We start from the raw sequence: 18,654 nt of genomic DNA on the forward strand, positions 1-18,654 counted from the left end.
CTTCAGTCAGTAAACACACACAATTCACATGTATGAAGTCTAAAGAACTGGGACTGGAAATGAATGATGTGATCTTATGGTAGCAGGATGATGGTAAAAACAGAATTTTCTCACCCCATCCCAAACCCCACCTGCTCCCCCAGATGCCCCCCTTTCCATGGGCATGTGGGGACCACACCATGATGGAGATGATTGAGAAGAAACGGCATCTGTGCAAGGAGATTAAATCTCGGCAGAAACCTCCAGACAAGGCCCTCTGCAAGCAGGACAGCATGCCCATCCTGCCCAGCTGGAAGAAGACCAACGGGGGCAAAAAATACGGCCCCCCGCCCTATTCCACCCAGACCACTGTCTTCTGGGACACGGCCATCTAACAGGAGGTGCATGTGCCCCAGTCTGATTAAGACACAGGAACATACACACAGGCTCCTGTGTGGGTTCCTGTACGGGTTCCTGTGTGGGTGTGGTTAAACTAAGGCTGGCAGCCAAAAGGAAAGAAGGGAAAGGAAGGGAAGGAACTTCTGTAGCAAATTAATTTCAATTTAAATCTGAGGGATTCAGTCTCCTTGGTTTCTTATCACTGTTTATATTTAATATTTTTATATTGAAAATTGTCTTAATATTAAATATACTTATAGTAATTAGAGATTTTATATAGAGAAGAACTCTCCGAAAAGAGTCGACATCTCGCAGTGGAAACTGTAGAAGTTTAGCCATGAGACGAAATCTTGCGTTAAAATATATTTATTTCTTTTCTGTTTTTTTTTTTTATTATTATTTTCATCGTTTTCTATGTTGCATTGACACTCATTTGTGTTGGGTGGGGGAAATATATATATATATAGACATACAGTATATATATATATATATATATATATATATAGTATAACAGAATAATGTGAGAATTTAATTGAATATTGCCACAGTTTTTTATATACGTGTTGTCAAAAGAATGTTAAAAGATGGTTTTTATTTCATATGGTGATTTAAGAAAAGCACTATTTTAAGAAAAGGAGTCTATTTTGGCATCTTGAACTTGGATGTTGAATCAGATTGATATGGTAGTAGATCGTGGTTGAGGTCTTGTCGTGTGAATTTGAGGTGCTGATCTCTTCAGAAACATGGAGGATGCCATCCACCACTTACAGCCTGATTTCTCTGGTGCTGATCAACTTTTTCTCGAGTGTCCCCACCATAAGGACTACATCAACACAGTCAACATACGTACAAGTTCTGTGACCTTTAAAGCCAAGATGATAAATGGAGGATATTAAAGAGACACTAATAAGGAGACTAGACACTGGATGAAATGTAATTGGGAGGTTTGTTACGCTCAGCATGGCATCTGAGCCTCCAGCTTGCTGGCTACACTGCAAGTGGCTGATGGGCGGCATGCTAGTGGGGAAAGCCCCCCAATGTGGAGATCTGCACAAGCGCAGTAGCCAGAACAAGCCAAAAAACATGTTTTTTTTGTTTTTTGCATTATTGTGTTGAAAGCTACAAACATTTCATAATGTTTGAATTATGTTTTTGAAATGTATGTTTATCAGACATGCAGTTTACAGTATTTTGGTCTCCCCCATTCAGTGTGAAATGTGAGGCTGGTCTCATATGATTTGAAATGGCTGCCAAGTAAAAGACTAAATTAAACATTAGACATGGACTAAATTTAATTGATTAAAGGCAGTGAGTGATGCTTAGTGGCAGGTCTTGCTGGTTACAGCAGATCATCATGTTTTGGGATCATCATCCCTTTGTACTGAGAGAATACTCAGTATTGAGCATATTCATATTTATCATTTTGTTCATAAGCCAATCACAACAAGTGGTTAGTTTACCCAAATATCCTAAAGCGCACATTTTTTTGATAGTGTTACTGTAGCCTTGGTGGGCACTCACCTACTCAAGCAACAACTACCAACTCAACAGGTTTACATAGTGTAGCACACAGAAGACACTTACGTAGATTGACCAAGAAATAAGTCATATTTTCTGTGAACATTTGCACAGTGCATGCGTTACATTAAAGTGGAAACGTTTTAGATCAGCCGGGCGTACTCTACAGACCCTACAAAGTTTACCGTGTCTGAACCTGAAGTTTTCTACAATCACTATGGAAGAGCCATATTTTTCCGTGTCTAGCCACAGCTGGACAGTGGATTTAAACTGGAAGCGTGACCTTATTTGCTTTCCTAATGTATATATACATGCAGGAATCAGACAAAGCAGCAAGCAGAGAGAGGGATCGTAAAAATGCCTGAGTTAAGCGCATGCCTTGATAGAGTCAATTTTAGTTAGAGTTTATCAGATTCAGATCGAATCAGATTCTGGATTAAAGCAGTTGTGTGCTGATTTGATTTCGAATCAGATGGAGTTATATAGTGTGGATGTCAGTTGTTCTTTGTGATGTACAGAGTTCCGATTGTTTTCTGTCACTGATAGGTGCAAATAGTGAATCAGCAGTCGTGGAATCAGGTGGTTGTGTCATTTAGCCTTTGTTTACTGACTATTGTAGTAATTTAACAAATATTGATTGGCTGGCATCACCGTCAGCCGTCAGAGGGACCAATCCGCATCTTTCACGTCTGCCCGTTAATAAGGGCAGCACCTTCACGAGCTTGTAAACGTAGGAATGGCGTCATGCTGTGTGGTGTTCACTAATTATAATGGAGACACTGTGCTATCTAGTCCTTTGCACTGTTGAGGGCAGAACTTTGTGATGTCATGATAAACGTGTGTTCAGTGATTGCTCAGGTGTGACTAGCCACACCCCCAAAGATGGGGCCCTCCCCCATTACCCCGGTAATGGCCCACTCCGACAGCCCACCTCTCTGTCATTTTAACATTCACACAGACACACACACACACACAAAATTACACACAAACACACACACACAAACACTATAGCTGACATCCATGCAAAAAGTTGCCTTGGAGACCTGGGTTCACTGTGACTAAAAGTGGTGGAGACTTTGGGGAGGGGAGGGGGCTAAAAGGTCAAAGATGAATTGTGCTGTAACTGGTTTGTGTTGTGCTACAGATTACAGATAAAAAAACTCAACAGATCGCAGAAGATATCATAGAAAACAGACAGGCAGTGAGCTTGCAGTATCCTAACAAAAGAACAACTTGAGTTGAATTAGATGGAGAATGGACCTCCCAACTCACAATTTTTGGTTGTTAGAAAGTTTTCTGAATTTTACATTTGACATTCAATCTGTAAAGGTTTCTAGATGTTCTGAGAATATTTCTATTTAATGTAGTAGCATTATGTAGAGCTAGTGGGCAGTATGGATCTCATTAGGCATTCAGTGTCTAGTATCTCCTACAGCATTGTGTTAATGTTAATGTAAATGAACTCGGATGTCAGATTTTCCAAGTTCCAGGCAGTTAATTTTAACTGGAATGCCCCCAAGCTGGATTTCCTACTCAGAAATCAGAAGCACAGACATTATTTATTTTAAAGTATTTTAGAGCCAAATCAACAAACAACAAACTAATAATGAGTTGTTTTCTTTTTCTTTTTGTTTTTTTGTTTTTCTTTGTATGGTTACTGTTGTTGAAATTGTAATTAGATCTTTATTACATTGGTCTCTCCTCATTTAAACAGATGATAGGAGGCTGGTCTTAAATCGGTGAATATAACTGCATAGTAGCATTACAAAGATGGCCGCCAGCCAAGTGAACTGACCTGCCTATGAAGAGCTTCTCCAACCTCAAGTTCTAAATCCCCTGCACTTTAACAGTAGTAAAAGCAGGAGTGTTATACAGTTCCATGTCTAACTTCTATCTGTGGACATGTTTATATGATGTTTAGATCTCTAACAATGCTGGATGTATTTCGGCTAAATTAACTTGACCAGTTGTCCTAAACTCAAAAGTTGTATTTTTCTAAAATGTTTTTGTGTTTTAAAGTTTAATATGAGCTTTGACATTCGACTAAAACTCACATGGGGAAAAAAAACCTGAACCACCTTGACTTAACAAATCCCTGGTTTACTCAAGATCCAAACACATGCTGCCCACATTTAGCACAGCACCCATGCCTGTACAGTCTCTCAGTGCTCTCAGTGCCATAGAAAACTGTTAATTAACTAAAGAAGGTCAAATGGATACTTGAGGAGCTTGTAGTTTAGAAAGCATGGAGTGAACACAGAGTGATGCCGCTCTCTGGCTCATTTTTGCGAGTGCTATAGTAATTGAGCAGTACATGCTTCACCCACAACTTTTATATAGATTCTGTGGTGTAATTTTGTTAAAATAGAACCCCAAATCTAAAGACGTTGGAAAACTCAATGTTTCTTACATATACTTTGACTTTTATTTTATTGCAGACAGTCTGAACCCAAGATATTGCAGGTTTTATCTGCTCAGTTTAACAAAATTTATTAATGAACATCCAGTCTTGTAACACATTCCAAAAAATATGGGACAGGGCTGGAAATGCGTTAAAAACGTAATAATGAGGATTTAAAACAGGTGACTGTAAACATGATTTGGTTCAAAAGCTGTATCCATGAAAAGACGTCTCTGTTTTTTAACATTGTTTTCAAACATTTCAATTATTTTCTCACACATTTGTTACAAGCTGGAGATTCTCTGCTCATCTTTACTTTAAGAATGAGTGCAAGGGATTTGCTTATTTCTCCCTCTATAGCCCATAATATCATTACATCATTCAAGGAATGGGGAGGAATTTCAGTGTGTAAAACGCAAGAGCACAAGCCTAAGCTGAACCCCCCTATCTCCAATCCTTCAGAGAATAACTATATTCAATAATACCACTTATACTTTTACTGTACAGAACAGAAGCTCCGCCCACTCCTCTAATGGGCTCAGATGAACTTGGGATAATAAACCGTCTCACAGTGAAACACTGTGGATTGTGGTCAGAAGAATCAGTATTCCGCATCCACTTTGGAAGTAATTGACAGCATGTGCTTCTGACCAAAGATAACAGGGACCATCAAAACTATCCAAGCAAAAAGTCTAAAAGCCAGCATCTGCCTGGTATAGAGGTGTGTCAGTACACTTATGTGATGCAGAATTAATGCAGAAAGGTACATTAAGATCTTGGAGCAACATATGCTGCTTTGAAGATTACATCTTTTACAGGGACGTCCACTGTTGAGGCAGAGGGTTTGGGTTCTAATCTATCTTCAATAGAGAATGTGTGGAGAATTTCAAATAAAAATTGTACCGGCACCAACCCTGCACATATTTAGATGTGTTTGCCTTAAAAAAATGGAATAAAAAAACACCTGAAACCCTTCATTAGTTGGCATGTAATGCAATGAAATATATATATTTTAAAGTAAAAGTCAAAGTAAATATAAGAAACACTTTTTATTAGCATTTTCCATACTGTCCCAAGTTTTTCTGATTCAAGATTATGGTTTCAAATTATTTTTACATTGTAGATTATGATGCCTTGCCATTGAGTCATCTGTTTTTCTAAAAACTCTGATTGTGCTCTCATGCAGCCTGACTTCTCAAGGCAACATGTTGTGACACTTTGTGTCCGTGTGCTTCAGACTCATCATAGAACGATCTGCTAACTCGAGCTCCCACACAGTTATATCCACTGACGTTCTCCAACCTCACAGCAGTAGCTATAGAATAATGCATGACAGGTCAATTTATCCTGCCATCAAAACACTAAAACATCAGAACAAAATCCATTCATTTGATCATTTGAAAAAGCTACCTGCAACATTGAAACAAAAAATGTGAAAAACAGTTTGTTACACATTTTCTCACTGGAAAAATGATATAAACGCACAAAAAAGGTAACCTTTTACACATTAAGCACATGCTTTGTGTCTGAGTAACAAAGTGTTTCGAGGACATTGTACACTGTTTCAGCATACAAGGAAATACAAACACTGGGCTTTGAGAAGACTCACAGATAACATGCCCATGTTATATCTGTATAGGTAGCTCTTCTGAAAAAAAAACTGAATATTTTGTCCATTGTTACAAAAATTAGTACACCCCTTACATTTCTGCTTATATTTTATCCAGTTGGAACCTGTCCTGAAATAATCTTGACCATCGTGCTGTATTTCAGTTTCAGGGCGTTAGCTGTTTTCTTATAGCCTAGGACATCTTTGTAAAGAGCAACAATCCTATTTCTCACACCCTCAGAGAGTTCTTTGCCATGAGGTGTCATGTTGAGTATCCAATTGCCAGTATCAGAGAATTCAACCCAAAGCAACAAGTTTAACAGCCCTGCTCCCCATCCACACCTGAGACTCTAATGAGTCACATGACACCAGCAAGGACAATGACACAATTGGGCACGATTTGGACATGTTCACTGTGACGTATACTCACTTGTGTTGCCAGATATTTAGAAATTCATGTTTAGTTTTTTTTTAATAAAATGCTGTATTTGCAGAAATGGTAGAGGTGTACTCACTTTTGGGAGATACTGTTTGGATGTCAGAAATGGGACTAGGAGGGGTAAACATGGGCCTCCTGTGGGTTATACACTGCACACGTAGATTATAGAAGGCTCTGATAATTGGAACCATTTGGAAAGCACAACTCAGTGGCAGAATGAACACATACAATACAGACCGTTACAGAGCCCACCTGCAGCCTGCCTAGCCCACCTACCACCCATCTGATCCCCACAAGAGTGTGCTGCTGCAGGTCAACCTAAAGAAATCATCTAGCTCTCTTACTGTCACTCTCAGCCCTGACATACTGGTGTGTGTTCTCTGGCATGTGTGCATACAAGTGTGTGTCTTTGTGTGTGTGTGAGAGAGACAGAGTGCGTGTGTGAGTGTGTGTGTGTAAATATTCTATTCTGTGGAAGCATTCGTTGCACTGCGGGGGCTATGACATACGCACGGTGATGTCACAGGTTGTGTCTTTTCTTGCACTGAGTGTGTTGCAGTCTTTATTTTTTGGCAAATGTCAAAAGAAGAGTGAAAAAAAGAGTATGGTTATTGTACCATTGTTTCTCTTTTCAATTAAATTATAAATGAAATAAATGAATATGTTTTTTGTACAGTCTTGTCCTTGTCATGTTCTTTTAATAAAATTGCACCACAATTTCTCATTTTGAGATGATTAAAGAATTAAAAGTCATTCACTTATTTCTTACACTTGTTTTAATTATTTAATTTAAGTGTTTTTGTTTTTCTCAAGGAATGATGCTTAAAACAAACTACATCCACTGCCAAAATAAAAAAGTTCACACACTAATATTTTGTTGAACTGCCTTTAGCTTTGATTGTGAATTTATTTTAATCAAGTGTTGCATTAATTTTTCACCAAGATCTTGCAGCAGCATTGATGATGGTAGAGTCGGACGCCGTACAAAGTCTTCTTCAGCACATCCCAAAGATTCTCAATGAGGTTAAGATCTGGTGAACAATCCATGTGTGAAAATGATGATCTCATGCTCCCTGAATCACTCTTTCACTATTCCAGCACCATGAATCCTGACATTGTCATCTTGGAATATGGCCGTGCCATCAGGAAAGAAATAATCCATTGATGGAATAACCTGGTCTATATTCAGTATATTCAGGTAGTCAGCTGACCTCATTCTTTCAGCACATACTGTTGCTGAACCTAAACCTGCAGACCAGCTGCAGCAACCCCACTGCAGTTACTAAGTTACTTATTAAATCCAGGTGGAGACTTTTTTCTTTGCCAGAAAAAAAATGCTAAAAGAAAAATGGGTTAAATATTCAAGCGTTAAGTGCAAAAATGAGAAACTAGATTTAAGAAGATTTAACTGGCTGAGATTTCAGTTTTGTAGTGAGATCTGATAGTGGGTGCAGGTGAATTATGGGAGTTGTAGTGAGGTCTGATGGTGCAGGTGAATTATGGGAGTTGTAGTGAGGTTTGATAGTGGGTGCAGGTGAATTATGGGAGTTGTAGTGATGTCTGATAGTGGGTGCAGGTGAATCATGGGAGTTGTAGTGAGGTTTGATAGTGGGTGCAGGTGAATTATGGGAGTTGTAGTGAGGTCTGATAGTGGGTGCAGGTGAATTATAGGAGTTATGTATCCATAACTAAGGCTGCGTCCAGAAACCTCAAAAGTGTCTCCTTTTTCTACCAATCCTCCTCCGTGACCCGGAAACTGATTTCGTGACGCCATCTTGCCGCCTGTTCGAATACCGTAGGAGACGAAAGAAGTCGCTTAAAAACTGCCTCAAATAGGCTTCCATCGGAGGGTGCATGAGAGCATCCTACTCCTGAAGACTTTTTGAATGACATCACTGCATCCACACCCACAGAGCATGCGAAAATGGAGCAGGCAACGCCCAAATATACGTCATAAGCGTATTAATTAACTAGGTTCCTTATCTAATTATACAGCCAGTAAAACAGTAATATAATGTTTAGTTTAGATAAGCTGTATACTCAGTAAAACTATATTAATGACCCTATATGTAACATGTTGTTGTACATGTACACATCACTTCAACATGTATGCAAAATATAATATTTATTATTATATTTATTATTTATTAATATTTGTTTTTTGTTTTATTACATTCAATAAAATCATATTTCACTATTAAAATAATTTAATATTAACATATGCAACCTTCATCAATAGCAAATCAGGCTGTACTTTAAAGCTTAATATGCTTGTTAAAGTTATGATCTCTAAAATTTGGAATTGTTTTTATTGATCTCTCGTTTTTATTTTTGTATGCAGAGCTCTGTCCTGAAGCTGTGATTGGCTGCGCAATATCCAGCATGTGCTGAAAATGAGGGTTGTGATTGGCTCAGTTCATTGGTAGTCAACATCCTATCCAAAAGGGATCAGCTGTCCCATTTCCCCAATTACAGCTCCTTCCCTCCACTCCTCCTAGGAGCAGTAGGAAAGGAGGAGTAGGAAAGGAGGAGTAGGAGAGGAGGAGTAGCAAAAGTTTCTGGGCGCAGCCTAAGTTTTGGGAGTTGATCCACGCCCTCACTCCTCCCACTTCCTTCCCTATTTAAATCGTCACTTCCTCTCTACCTGCTCGTTGAACAACCTCGCACCCACCTCCTCCCCATCTTCCTCCTTCTTTAATTTTATTATTTTTTTCTCATGTTTCTCTTCGTGAGAGGAGGGCTTCGGTTTCACACTTTACAGCGAAGCTGCCCCGAACTCCCCCCCCCCAATACTCTGAGTTCGCTCCCCCTCTTTTTCTTCTCTGCCCAGTCAAGGGTGTGGGTCAATGCTAGCAAAATGGCAGTTGGAGTGAGGTCTGATAGTGAGTGCAGGTAAATTATGGGAGTTCGAATTGGTTCTAAGTCAGTGTCTGGTTAGAATTGTCAATGTAAACAGATCAGTGACTTCTTTTTTTTGAGTAATTTGAACATATTAACTAATTATATATATTAATTTTATACACGTCTGCAGACAAATTCGTTTGATATTATTTGTAACAGTAATATATGTGCACGTGCATTAGTACTGGGAGACTGATGCAATATTCTGTGGCTCCACATGAGGGCGGTGCAGTGAAACATAAACCTGTCTACCAGCATCACTGCAGAGACTGGCACGTGTGGGCCTCATAGAATGCCAAAGTGTATTCTGCTCCAATCACCCTTTTTACTTGAATGAATTATTAATATAGAGCAGAGCATCTTAACCTGTTTTTTATCATACAAAATATTTCATACCCTCTGACCCTAAACCAGTCACTCCATATTCAACTAACCCCCAAATCACATCAGAGAAGAATAGATGATGGGCAATATAAAATCCATAATATGTCAGTTAAAATACACCTTTTAGTTGTGTCCCTGGGTTTCACTCAGTCCTGTTACCATAACACATTACCCCATCTGAAACATTCTACAAGTCCCATCTACAACAGGAAGTGTTATCAGCTGGTTCTTCTAAAGATCATGGGAAGACCAAAATTAAGTTCCCTCATTTGTTTTTCTGTATATTTTATTGCAATTATGACTGAAAAGGTCGATCTCAACACTTATTCCTGTTACCTAAAAGAATTCTAAATTAATTAGATCTTATTTGTTTATTTTTAAAATAAATATTTTGGGGAAATCACTAGAATGTGTTCTATGTCCTCATGCTACTAGATAAAAAAAAAGTTTAATTTGGAAGAGTTACAACAAGCAAATGGCACTTATTCAGTGGAATGGCCCGGCTACAGTTTCACTTCAAAACCTCAACATCTCCTTTATACCTGAAAATCTGAATGTTAACTTGTATTTTACTGAGCTTAACTTTTGAATCATTATATTTGATCAAGAAAAAGGGAAAACATGCTGAGCTTCCCCAGCTTCAGTGCAGTACAGCAATTTAGGGACAATAGGAAAAATAATTGACAAAATAAATAATAAATACAACCCTTCAACCCTTCACGCACCCGATACGTCATCAGGAGCACTAAAGTTCAGTAACCTAGCTGCTGGTAAACTAGTTAACTTTAGGGCATCGCATAACTTCAGAAAGGGGGAGATGGTGCAGAAATTAAAGCCCAATGCCAAGGGGTAGAGGTGTCTTGATTCTTGTTGGGCTGGAGGGGTATGGGTAAGGGATAGGGCTTATTAGCCCTTGATACAGAGATTTTTCAGATACACACTTCAAACCGAGGGTTATGAGAATCACTGGTAAGATGGCAGAACAAGCGACTAAAGAAACCCATAAATGTGAGTATTTTCCTTGTTAATACTATAGTTTAATGTGTAGTTTCAATGTTTTATGGTCATTTTTTTCACAACAAGCATAAAAAATATTGCTAGTAGCTTGCTAACTTTCCCATTCCACCTTAAATGGTGCAACAGATGGCAGGAGCTCCAGCATTTAAGGCGGAATGAAAAAATAAAATAAAATGAAAGCTAATTTCAGCTCCCCATCACAGAGGAATTAAGGAATGAACAATAAACCTCACAAACAGAGAACCCAGTGCTAGATCAGTTACAGACCTCTAGCATTAAGTGAGGTAGCATGTAGCTGTGCTAATGTGGCACACAGAGTAATTCAATTTAACAAACAAATTAACACATTCCTTTAACTCTTTAAAAGGTTATACTGACAGTATACAGAAGCAGCTGTCAGTTCAGAGTTCTGTTCTCTGCTCTCAGAACTAATTACAGCCTCATCACTTCTGAACAGGGCAGTATGGGTTGTGTGGTATCTGTATGGGTTGTGTGGTATCTGTATGGGTTGTGTGGTGTCTGTATGGGTTGTGTGGTATCTGTATGGGTTGTGTGGTATCTGTATGGGTTGTGTGGTATCTGTATGGGTTGTTGTGGTATCTGTATGAGTTGTTGTGGTATCTGTATGGGTTGTTGTGGTATCTGTAAGGGTTGTTGTGGTATCTGTATGGGTTGTGTGGTATCTGTATGGGTTGTTGTGGTATCTGTATGGGTTGTGTGGTATCTGTAAGGGTTGTTGTGGTATCTGTATGGGTTGTTGTAGTATCTGTAAGGGTTGTTGTGGTATCTGTATGGGTTGTGTGGTATCTGTATGGGTTGTTGTGGTATCTGTATGGGTTGTGTGGTATCTGTAAGGGTTGTTGTGGTATCTGTAAGGGTTGTTGTGGTATCTGTATGGGTTGTGTGGTATCTGTAAGGGTTGTTGTGGTATCTGTAAGGGTTGTTGTGGTATCTGTATGGGTTGTTGTGGTATCTGTAAGGGTTGTTGTGGTATCTGTATGGGTTGTGTGGTATCTTGTATGGGTTGTTGTGGTATCTGTATGGGTTGTGTGGTATCTGTAAGGGTTGTTGTGGTATCTGTATGGGTTGTGTGGTATCTGTATGGGTTGTTGTGGTATCTGTATGGGTTGTGTGGTATCTGTATGGGTTGTTGTGGTATCTGTATGGGTTGTGTGGTATCTGTAAGGGTTGTTGTGGTATCTGTAAGGGTTGTTGTGGTATCTGTATGGGTTGTTGTAGTATCTGTAAGGGTTGTTGTGGTATATGTATGGGTTGTTGTGGTATCTGTATGGGTGTGTGGTATCTGTATGGGTTGTGTGGTATCTGTAAGGGTTGTTGTGGTATCTGTATGGGTTGTTGTAGTATCTGTAAGGGTTGTTGTGGTATCTGTATGGGTTGTGTGGTATCTGTATGGGTTGTTGTGGTATCTGTATGGGTTGTGTGGTATCTGTAAGGGTTGTTGTGGTATCTGTAAGGGTTGTTGTGGTATCTGTAAGGGTTGTTGTGGTATCTGTAAGGGTTGTTGTGGTATCTGTATGGGTTGTTGTGGTATCTGTAAGGGTTGTTGTGGTATCTGTAAGGGTTGTTGTGGTATCTGTAAGGGTTGTTGTGGTATCTGTATGGGTTGTGTGGTATCTGTAATGGTTGTTGTGGTATCTGTAAGGGTTGTTGTGGTATCTGTATGGGTTGTTGTGGTATCTGTATGGGTTGTGTGGTATCTGTATGGGTTGCGTGGTATCTGTATGGGTTGTGTGGTATCTGTAAGGGTTGTTGTGGTATCTGTAAGGGTTGTTGTGGTATCTGTAAGGGTTGTTGTGGTATCTGTATGGGTTGTGTGGTATCTGTATGGGTTGTGTGGTACCTGTATGGGTTGTGTGGTATCTGTATGGGTTGTTGTGGTATCTGTAAGGGTTGTGTGGTATCTGTAAGGGTTGTTGTGGTATCTGTATGGGTTGTGTGGTATCTGTATGGGTTGTGTGGTATCTGTAAAGGTTGTTGTGGTATCTGTATGGGTTGTTGTGGTATCTGTATGGGTTGTTGTGGTATCTGTATGGGTTGTTGTGGTATCTGTATGGGTTGTGTGGTATCTGTGTGGGTTGTGTGGTATCTGTAAAGGTTGTTGTGGTATCTGTATGGGTTGTTGTGTTATCTGTATGGGTTGTTGTGGTATCTGTATGGGTTGTGTGGTATCTGTATGGGTTGTGTGGTATCTGTAAGGGTTGTTGTGGTATCTGTAAGGGTTGCTGTGGTATCTGTATGGGTTGTTGTGGTATCTGTATGGGTTGTGTGGTATCTGTATGGGTTGTGTGGTATCTGTATGGGTTGTGTGGTACCTGTATGGGTTGTGTGGTATCTGTATGGGTTGTTGTGGTATCTGTAAGGGTTGTTGTGGTATCTGTAAGGGTTGTTGTGGTATCTGTATGGGTTGTTGTGGTATCTGTATGGGTTGTGTGGTATCTGTATGGGTTGTGTGGTATCTGTATGGGTTGTGTGGTACCTGTATGGGTTGTGTGGTATCTGTAAGGGTTGTTGTGGTATCTGTATGGGTTGTGTGGTATCTGTATGGGTTGTGTGGTATCTGTAAAGGTTGTTGTGGTATCTGTATGGGTTGTTGTGGTATCTGTATGGGTTGTTGTGGTATCTGTATGGGTTGTTGTGGTATCTGTATGGGTTGTGTGGTATCTGTATGGGTTGTGTGGTATCTGTAAAGGTTGTTGTGGTATCTGTATGGGTTGTTGTGTTATCTGTATGGGTTGTTGTGGTATCTGTATGGGTTGTGTGGTATCTGTATGGGTTGTGTGGTATCTGTAAGGGTTGTTGTGGTATCTGTAAGGGTTGTTGTGGTATCTGTAAGGGTTGTTGTGGTATCTGTATGGGTTGTTGTGGTATCTGTAAGGGTTGTTGTGGTATCTGTAAGGGTTGTTGTGGTATCTGTAAGGGTTGTTGTGGTATCTGTATGGGTTGTGTGGTATCTGTAATGGTTGTTGTGGTATCTGTAAGGGTTGTTGTGGTATCTGTATGGGTTGTTGTGGTATCTGTATGGGTTGTGTGGTATCTGTATGGGTTGCGTGGTATCTGTATGGGTTGTGTGGTATCTGTAAGGGTTGTTGTGGTATCTGTAAGGGTTGTTGTGGTATCTGTAAGGGTTGTTGTGGTATCTGTATGGGTTGTGTGGTATCTGTATGGGTTGTGTGGTATCTGTATGGGTTGTGTGGTACCTGTATGGGTTGTGTGGTATCTGTATGGGTTGTTGTGGTATCTGTAAGGGTTGTGTGGTATCTGTAAGGGTTGTTGTGGTATCTGTATGGGTTGTGTGGTATCTGTATGGGTTGTGTGGTATCTGTAAAGGTTGTTGTGGTATCTGTATGGGTTGTTGTGGTATCTGTATGGGTTGTTGTGGTATCTGTATGGGTTGTTGTGGTATCTGTATGGGTTGTGTGGTATCTGTATGGGTTGTGTGGTATCTGTAAAGGTTGTTGTGGTATCTGTATGGGTTGTTGTGTTATCTGTATGGGTTGTTGTGGTATCTGTATGGGTTGTGTGGTATCTGTATGGGTTGTGTGGTATCTGTATGGGTTGTGTGGTATCTGTATGGGTTGTTGTGGTATCTGTATGGGTTGTGTGGTATCTGTATGGGTTGTGTGGTATCTGTAAGGGTTGTTGTGGTATCTGTAAGGGTTGTGGTATCTGTATGGGTTGTGTGGTATCTGTAAGGGTTGTTATGGTATCTGTATGGGTTGTTGTGGTATCTGTATGGGTTGTGTGGTATCTGTATGGGTTGTTGTGGTATCTGTATGGGTTGTTGTAGTATCTGTAAGGGTTGTTGTGGTATATGTATGGGTTGTTGTGGTATCTGTAAGGGTGTGTGGTATCTGTCACAGTTTAGCCCATGTCTGTCTCCCTCATTTGGTCTCTTGTGCTCCTGCCCCTCTGTTTACCTGTCATGTGTTCCCTGCCATGTGCTTGTGTTGTGTTTTTGTACCTGTTTCCGCCCTAGCCCCGCCCTAGTCCCGCCCTAACTATTAGTGTTCTCACCTGTGTCTTGTTTGTAACCCTGCCCCCTCGTTATCCAAGCCCAGGTGTTCCTCACTCTCCTCATGTATTTAAGCCCCTCTGTTTGAGCGTTCAGTGTTGAGTCTTTTGTATCCTTGTCCTCTGTATGTAAGTGGTCCAAGTTTGTTCAGGTTGTAATCTTTTTGTTCTCAGGTTATTTTATGTTTAGAGTTTCATGTTTCCTCAGTTTTTCTAGTCTTTGTCTTAGTTAGATTTATATCCTTATCTTGTTTTTTTTTGGAGTCATTGCGTTACCCGTGTTTTGTTTTCTGTTTTTATAATCTAGTTTGTTTAAATAAACAATATTGTGCACTTACGTCCATCCCTCCATCCTTATTTGTGACATAGCTCAAGCACCAGCAGCTTCCGCTGCTCCAGCCTCAGCTCCAGCTCAAGCACCAGCAGCTTCCGCTGCTCCAACCTCAGCTCCAGCTCAAGCACCAGCAGCTTCCGCTGCTCCAACCTCAGCTCCAGCTCAAGAACCAGCAGCTTCCGCTGCTCCAACCTCAGCTCCAGCTCAAGAACCAGCAGCTTCCACTGCTCCAGCCTCAGCTCCAGCTCAAGCACCAGCAGCTTCCGCTGCTCCAGCCTCAGCTCCAGCTCAAGCACCAGCAGCTTCCGCTGCTCCAGCCTCAGCTCCAGCACCTGCTGCCTCAGCCTCAGCTCCAGCTCAAGCACCAGCAGCACCCACTGCTCCAGCCTCAGCTCCAGCTCAAGCACCAGCAGCACCCACTGCTCCAGCCTCAGCTCCAGCTCAAGCACCAGCAGCTTCCACTGCTCCAGCCTCAGCTCCAGCTCAAGCACCAGCAGCTTCCGCTGCTCCAGCCCCAGCTCCAGCTCAAGCACCAGCAGCTACCACTGCTCCAGCCCCAGCTCCAGCTCAAGAACCAGCAGCTTCCACTGCTCCAGCCTCAGCTCCAGCTCAAGCACCAGCAGCTTCCGCTGCTCCAGCCTCAGCTCCAGCTCAAGCACCAGCAGCTTCCGCTGCTCCAGCCTCAGCTTCAGCTCAAGCACCAGCAGCTTCCGCTGCTCCAGCCTCAGCTCCAGCTCAAGCTCCAGCAGCTTCTGCTGCTCCAGCCTCAGCTCCAGCTCCAGCCTCAGCTCCAGCTCCAGCACCTGCTGCCTCAGCCTCAGCTCCAGCACCTGCTGCCTCAGCTCCAGCACCTGCTGCCTCAGCCTCAGCCTCAGCTCCAGCACCTGCTGCCTCAGCCTCAGCTCCAGCACCTGCTGCCTCAGCCTCAGCTCCAGCACCTGCTGCCTCAGCCTCAGCTCCAGCACCTGCTGCCTCAGCCTCAGCTCCAGCACCTGCTGCCTCAGCCTCAGCTCCAGCACCTGCTGCCTCAGCCTCAGCTCCAGCACCTGCTGCCTCAGCTCCAGCACCTGCTGCCTCAGCCTCAGCTCCAGCACCTGCTGCCTCAGCCTCAGCTCCAGCACCTGCTGCCTCAGCTCCAGCACCTGCTGCCTCAGCTCCAGCTCCAGCACCTGCTGCCCCAGCTCCAGCACCAGCAGTGCCTGCCGCCCACGTGGTACCCACTGCTCCAGACCCTGTGCCCGCGGCTCCGGCCGCCTCTGACCCTGTGCCCGCGGCTCCGGCCGCCTCTGACCCTGTGCCCGCGGCTCCGGCCGCCTCTGACCCTGTGCCCGCGGCTCCGGCCGCCTCTGACCCTGTGCCCGCGGCTCCGGCCGCCTCTGACCCTGTGCCCGCGGCTCCGGCCGCCTCTGACCCTGTGCCCGCGGCTCCGGCCGCCTCTGACCCTGTGCCCGCGGCTCCGGCCGCCTCTGACCCTGTGCCCGCGGCTCCGGCCGCCTCTGACCCTGTGCCCGCGGCTCCGGCCGCCTCTGACCCTGTGCCCGCGGCTCCGGCCGCCTCTGACCCTGTGCCCACTCCCAGAACTTTGTATGCCCCCAGGCCTATCCCCAGGCCTGCTCCCAGGTCACGGGCTCCTAGGCCCGCCCCAAGGCCCCCGGACCTCTGCCCAAGAACTGTGCCCAGGCTGGCCCCTCTAACTACCCCACAGACTTTAGCCAGTCCTGGGCATCCCCAAGTTTTGTTTGTTCCCATGTCTCTCCCTGTCCTGGTCCCAGTGTCTGTGTTTGTTCCCATTCCTGTCCCCGGTGTTTTTTCTGTTCCCATCCCTGTCACCGTATTTGTGTCAGTCCCAGTAAGTGTATTTGTCCCGGTTCCATCGCCCTGTCTTGTCCAGACCCAGTTTGTCCAGCCCAAGTCCTCTGTCCAGTCTAAGCCCCTTGCCCAGTCTAGGTTCTCCTCCACAGTCCAGTCTCTGTCCCAATCTAACATCCAGCCCCCTGTCCAGTCTCAGTCCCCTGTCCAGTCTTTCGTCAAGTCTCCGTCCCCTGTCCAGTCTTTCGTCCAGTCTCCGTCCCCTGTCCAGTCTTTCGTCCAGTCTCCGTCCCCTGTCCAGTCTTTCGTCCAGTCTCCGTCCCCTGTCCAGTCTCCGTCCCCTGTCCAGTCTTTGTTCATGTCCCCTGCCCTTTCTGCATCCCTGCCCAATGTACAGCCCTCTGTCCAGTCTCAGTTCTCGTCCCCTGTCCAGTCTCTGTTTTTTCCACCTCCCCAGTCTCCATTCCAGTCCCAGTATGTTTCTCCTGTCTAGTCTCCTGTCTCAGTTCCTGCCCCTGTGTTCTTTCTCTGGTCTTGTCTAGCCTTGTCTTGTTTTTCTGTTCCCTCTCTCTCGGCGCCTCTGGTAGTGGCGCCGTTGAGGGGGGGTAATGTCACAGTTTAGCCCATGTCTGTCTCCCTCATTTGGTCTCTTGTGCTCCTGCCCCTCTGTTTACCTGTCATGTGTTCCCTGCCATGTGCTTGTGTTGTGTTTTTGTACCTGTTTCCGCCCTAGCCCCGCCCTAGTCCCGCCCTAACTATTAGTGTTCTCACCTGTGTCTTGTTTGTAACCCTGCCCCCTCGTTATCCAAGCCCAGGTGTTCCTCACTCTCCTCATGTATTTAAGCCCCTCTGTTTGAGCGTTCAGTGTTGAGTCTTTTGTATCCTTGTCCTCTGTATGTAAGTGGTCCAAGTTTGTTCAGGTTGTAATCTTTTTGTTCTCAGGTTATTTTATGTTTAGAGTTTCATGTTTCCTCAGTTTTTCTAGTCTTTGTCTTAGTTAGATTTATATCCTTATCTTGTTTTTTTTTGGAGTCATTGCGTTACCCGTGTTTTGTTTTCTGTTTTTATAATCTAGTTTGTTTAAATAAACAATATTGTGCACTTACGTCCATCCCTCCATCCTTATTTGTGACAGTATCTGTATGGGTTGTGTGGTATCTGTAAGGGTTGTTGTGGTATCTGTATGGGTTGTTGTAGTATCTGTAAGGGTTGTTGTGGTATCTGTAAGGGTTGTTGTGGTATCTGTATGGGTTGTTGTGGTATCTGTATGGGTTGTTGTGGTATCTGTAAGGGTTGTTGTGGTATCTGTAAGGGTTGTTGTGGTATCTGTAAGGGTTGTTGTGGTGTCTGTATGGGTTGGTGTGGTGTCTGTGTGGTGTCTGTATGGGTTGGTGTGGTGTCTGTGTGGTGTCTGTATGGGTTGGTGTGGTGTCTGTATGGGTTGTGTGGTATCTGTAAGGGTTGTTGTGGTATCTGTATGGGTTGTTGTAGTATCTGTAAGGGTTGTTGTGGTATCTGTAAGGGTTGTTGTGGTATCTGTATGGGTTGTTGTGGTATCTGTATGGGTTGTTGTGGTATCTGTAAGGGTTGTTGTGGTATCTGTAAGGGTTGTTGTGGTATCTGTAAGGGTTGTTGTGGTGTCTGTATGGGTTGGTGTGGTGTCTGTGTGGTGTCTGTATGGGTTGGTGTGGTGTCTGTGTGGTGTCTGTATGGGTTGGTGTGGTGTCTGTATGGGTTGGTGTGGTGTCTGTATGGGTTGGTGTGGTGTCTGTGTGGTGTCTGTATGGGTTGGTGTGGTGTCTGTATGGGTTGGTGTGGTGTCTGTATGGGTT

General features: G+C 43.3%; 2 protein-coding genes across 2 annotated transcripts in view; one reads left to right on the forward strand and one right to left on the reverse strand.

Annotated features, from left to right (window-relative positions):
- Positions 1–7,016, forward strand: part of nyap2a (neuronal tyrosine-phosphorylated phosphoinositide-3-kinase adaptor 2a) — a 55,774-nt gene extending 48,758 nt beyond the window's left edge. Inside the window, exon 7 of the mRNA XM_007233522.4 lies at positions 144–7,016. Within this exon, the coding sequence (XP_007233584.3) occupies positions 144–374 (231 nt within the window). The 3' untranslated portion in view covers positions 375–7,016. The remainder of the gene's footprint in view (positions 1–143) is intronic.
- irs1 (insulin receptor substrate 1) overlaps positions 1–18,654 on the reverse strand; it is a 94,475-nt gene that overhangs the window by 13,904 nt on the left and 61,917 nt on the right. The gene's annotated exons all lie outside the window — the stretch shown is intronic.

This window comes from Astyanax mexicanus, chromosome 18, assembly GCF_023375975.1.
Source record: "Astyanax mexicanus isolate ESR-SI-001 chromosome 18, AstMex3_surface, whole genome shotgun sequence".
In the NCBI taxonomy this organism is placed as follows: domain Eukaryota; kingdom Metazoa; phylum Chordata; class Actinopteri; order Characiformes; family Acestrorhamphidae; genus Astyanax; species Astyanax mexicanus.